Raw genomic sequence first — 2740 nt, forward strand, 5'->3', positions numbered from 1 at the left:
GGTCTTCTGGAGATGCTCAGCCCCTTCCCAAGCCTCCTAGTGTCCCCAGACACAGGACACCTACCTGACTGGTCCCTCCGGTCTGGGCTCCGGGGGACAGCAGGGAGAGTTGTCAGCAGAGGGTGTGGAGCTGCCTGTTGGGTACCCACCCAGGCCCCTGGCAGTGCCACCCGGCCGGTGGGTGTGAGCCTGGGCCCCCTGCTCCTCACCTTTTCCCTTCCTCCCTAGGTCAGCCCGGGGCCCGCCATGCTAGTGACGGCCTACCTCGCCTTCGCCCTTCTGCTGGCTGCCTGCCTGGGGCTGGAGCTGTCAGGATGCAGGGCCAAGCCTCTGAGCAGGGCCCTGCGTGCAACCCTTCCTTCCTTCGGTTCCAGCTCGATTTCTACCAGGTCTATTTCCTGGCTCTGGCCGCAGACTGGCTGCAGGCTCCTTACCTCTATAAGCTCTACCCAACATTACCACTTCTTGGAGGGCCACAGATTGTCCATCCTCTATGTCTGCGGCTTGGCCTCCACCGTCCTCTTTGGCCTCGTGGCCCTCCTCCCTGTGTGGACTGGATGCGGCAGAAAGAAGGCTGTGTCCTCTTCTCCCTCACCTACTCCCTCTGCTGCATGACAAGCTCTCCCAAGACTACTTCGTACTACTTGTGGGACCGGGCTTTAGGGGGGCCTCTCCACAGCCCTCTGCTCTTCTCCGCTTTTGAGTCATGGTACATCCACGAACATGTCGCCCGCCACGATTTCCCACCCGAGTGGATCCCTGCCACTTTTGCCCGTGCTGCTTTTTGGAACCACGCACTGGCCATAGCAGCCGGGGTGGCCGCCGAGGTTGTGGCCAGCTGGCTAGGGCTTGGACCTGTGGCTCCTTTTGTGGCCGCCATCCCCCTCCTGGCTCTGGCTGGCATCCTGGCCCTATGTAACTGGGGAGAGAACTATGACCGGCAGCGAGCGTTCTTGAGGACCTGTGGAGGGGGTCTTCGCTGCCTCCTATCAGACCGACGGGTGCTACTGCTAGGTACCATTCAAGCCCTGTTTGAAAGTGTTGTGTTCATCTTTATCTTCCTCTGGACACCTGTCCTAGATCCCCATGGAGCACCACTAGGCATCGTCTTCTCCAGTTTTATGTCAGCCAGCTTGCTAGGCTCTTCCCTATACCGAATAGCAACCTCCAAGAGGTACCACCTCCAACCCATGCACTTGCTGTCCCTTGCCGTCCTCATCGTCGTCTTTTCCCTCTTCATGTTGACTTTCTCCACTAGTCCAGGCCAGGAGAGCCCAGTGGAGTCCTTTGTTGCCTTCCTGCTCATAGAGCTGGCTTGTGGTTTGTACTTTCCCAGTATGAGCTTTCTGCGAAGAAAAGTAATCCCTGAGATGGAACAGGCCGGAGTGCTTAACTGGTTCCGGGTCCCCTTGCACCTGCTAGCCTGCTTAGGGCTCCTTGTTCTCCATGACAGTGATCGAAAAACAGGTACTCGGAACATGTTTAGCATCTGCTCGGCAGTCATGGTCATGGCCCTGCTTGCTGTGGTGGGGCTCTTCACCGTTGTGAGGCATGACGCTGAGTTGAGGGTGCCACCACCTGCTGGGGAGCCCTATGCCCCCGAGCTCTGACCCCGATCTAGGGACAGCCTGAACTCTTGGATCCCACCCCCAGGGGGTGTACATATCTCCCTTTTGCCCCTGAATTGTCATCTCTTTGGCCACATGAGTTGTATTGGGACTACTTCCCCTGCCAATGCTCAGGCAGGAGGAGTGGAGGGTTTAAATGGACTTGAAAATCAAGGTGCTGAAAAGGGCCCTGTGTTATTTCCTCCACAAGACAAAAGAACCTATTTAAAATAAACTCTTTGAGCTGAATGTTGATTTGATTTTTCTTACCCTCCCCCTCTAGTTGGTCCAACCTTAATAGTGATCGGTAAGTATAGATTTTCTTGGAGGATGGCATGGCTTTGATAATACATGATCCAGAGATAGGTAGAATCACCTGAGGTCCCTGAAGGGGAAAGAGTCTGCTTACCTCACAGAAAGGAACAAATCCCCTTGGCTCCTTCACTTCTCCCTCTGCTTGAAGTTAATCTCCTCTCTAGCTGTCAAGTGGAGCTCATACCCTGTCCCCAAGGTTAGAGAATCAAGACAGGCTAGATAAATTCCCAGGATGCCAGGCCACTAACTAGACAATGTTTCTCAGGGACTCCGAGCTCTATTGTGTTTTTATCAACAATCTGGCAATTCAATCAGAAAGCATTTATTAGAAACCTACTCTATGCTAGGCATTGTTTCATGTATGAGAGATGCCAGACAAAAGTGGAACAGAGGCTTACAGTTTTTTATTGGGGAGCTGTACAAAATGAAATAAGGGCAGCTAGGTGCACAGTGGATAAAAACACTGACCTTGGATTCAGGAGGACCTCAGTTCAAATCCAGACCTCAGACACTTGACGCTTACTAGCTGTGTGACCCTGCGGAAAGATACTTAACCCTCTTTGCTCTGCCCCCTCCCCCCCAAAAAAAAACCCCCAAACCCTAAAAACCAAAAAATGAAATAGAATGTAGTTTTGAAGGGAGGACCCTAGCGACTAAGGGGATCAGAAAAGGCTGCCTGTCCAAATTGGTGTCTGCATTGACTTGAAGGGAGGGCATTTTCTAGAGACAGGAGAGTAGGGAGACCATTCTAGGGTTAGGGGGACAGCTAGTACAAAGAAAGGAACAGAGATGAGATGGAGTATCTTGTGTGAAGCATC

At 53.1% G+C, this 2740-nt stretch overlaps 1 protein-coding gene across 1 annotated transcript; it reads left to right on the forward strand.

Moving 5' to 3' along the window:
• Positions 1-246: 246 nt before the first annotated feature.
• Positions 247-1856, forward strand: MFSD5 (major facilitator superfamily domain containing 5). Its single transcript, XM_043965062.1, is given in 4 exon segments — positions 247-342; positions 345-449; positions 451-537; positions 540-1856. Coding segments are annotated over 4 exon segments (1359 nt in total). The 3' UTR covers positions 1611-1856.
• Positions 1857-2740: the final 884 nt, after the last annotated feature.

This window comes from Dromiciops gliroides, chromosome 5 (genome assembly GCF_019393635.1).
Source record: "Dromiciops gliroides isolate mDroGli1 chromosome 5, mDroGli1.pri, whole genome shotgun sequence".
NCBI lineage: Eukaryota > Metazoa > Chordata > Mammalia > Microbiotheria > Microbiotheriidae > Dromiciops > Dromiciops gliroides.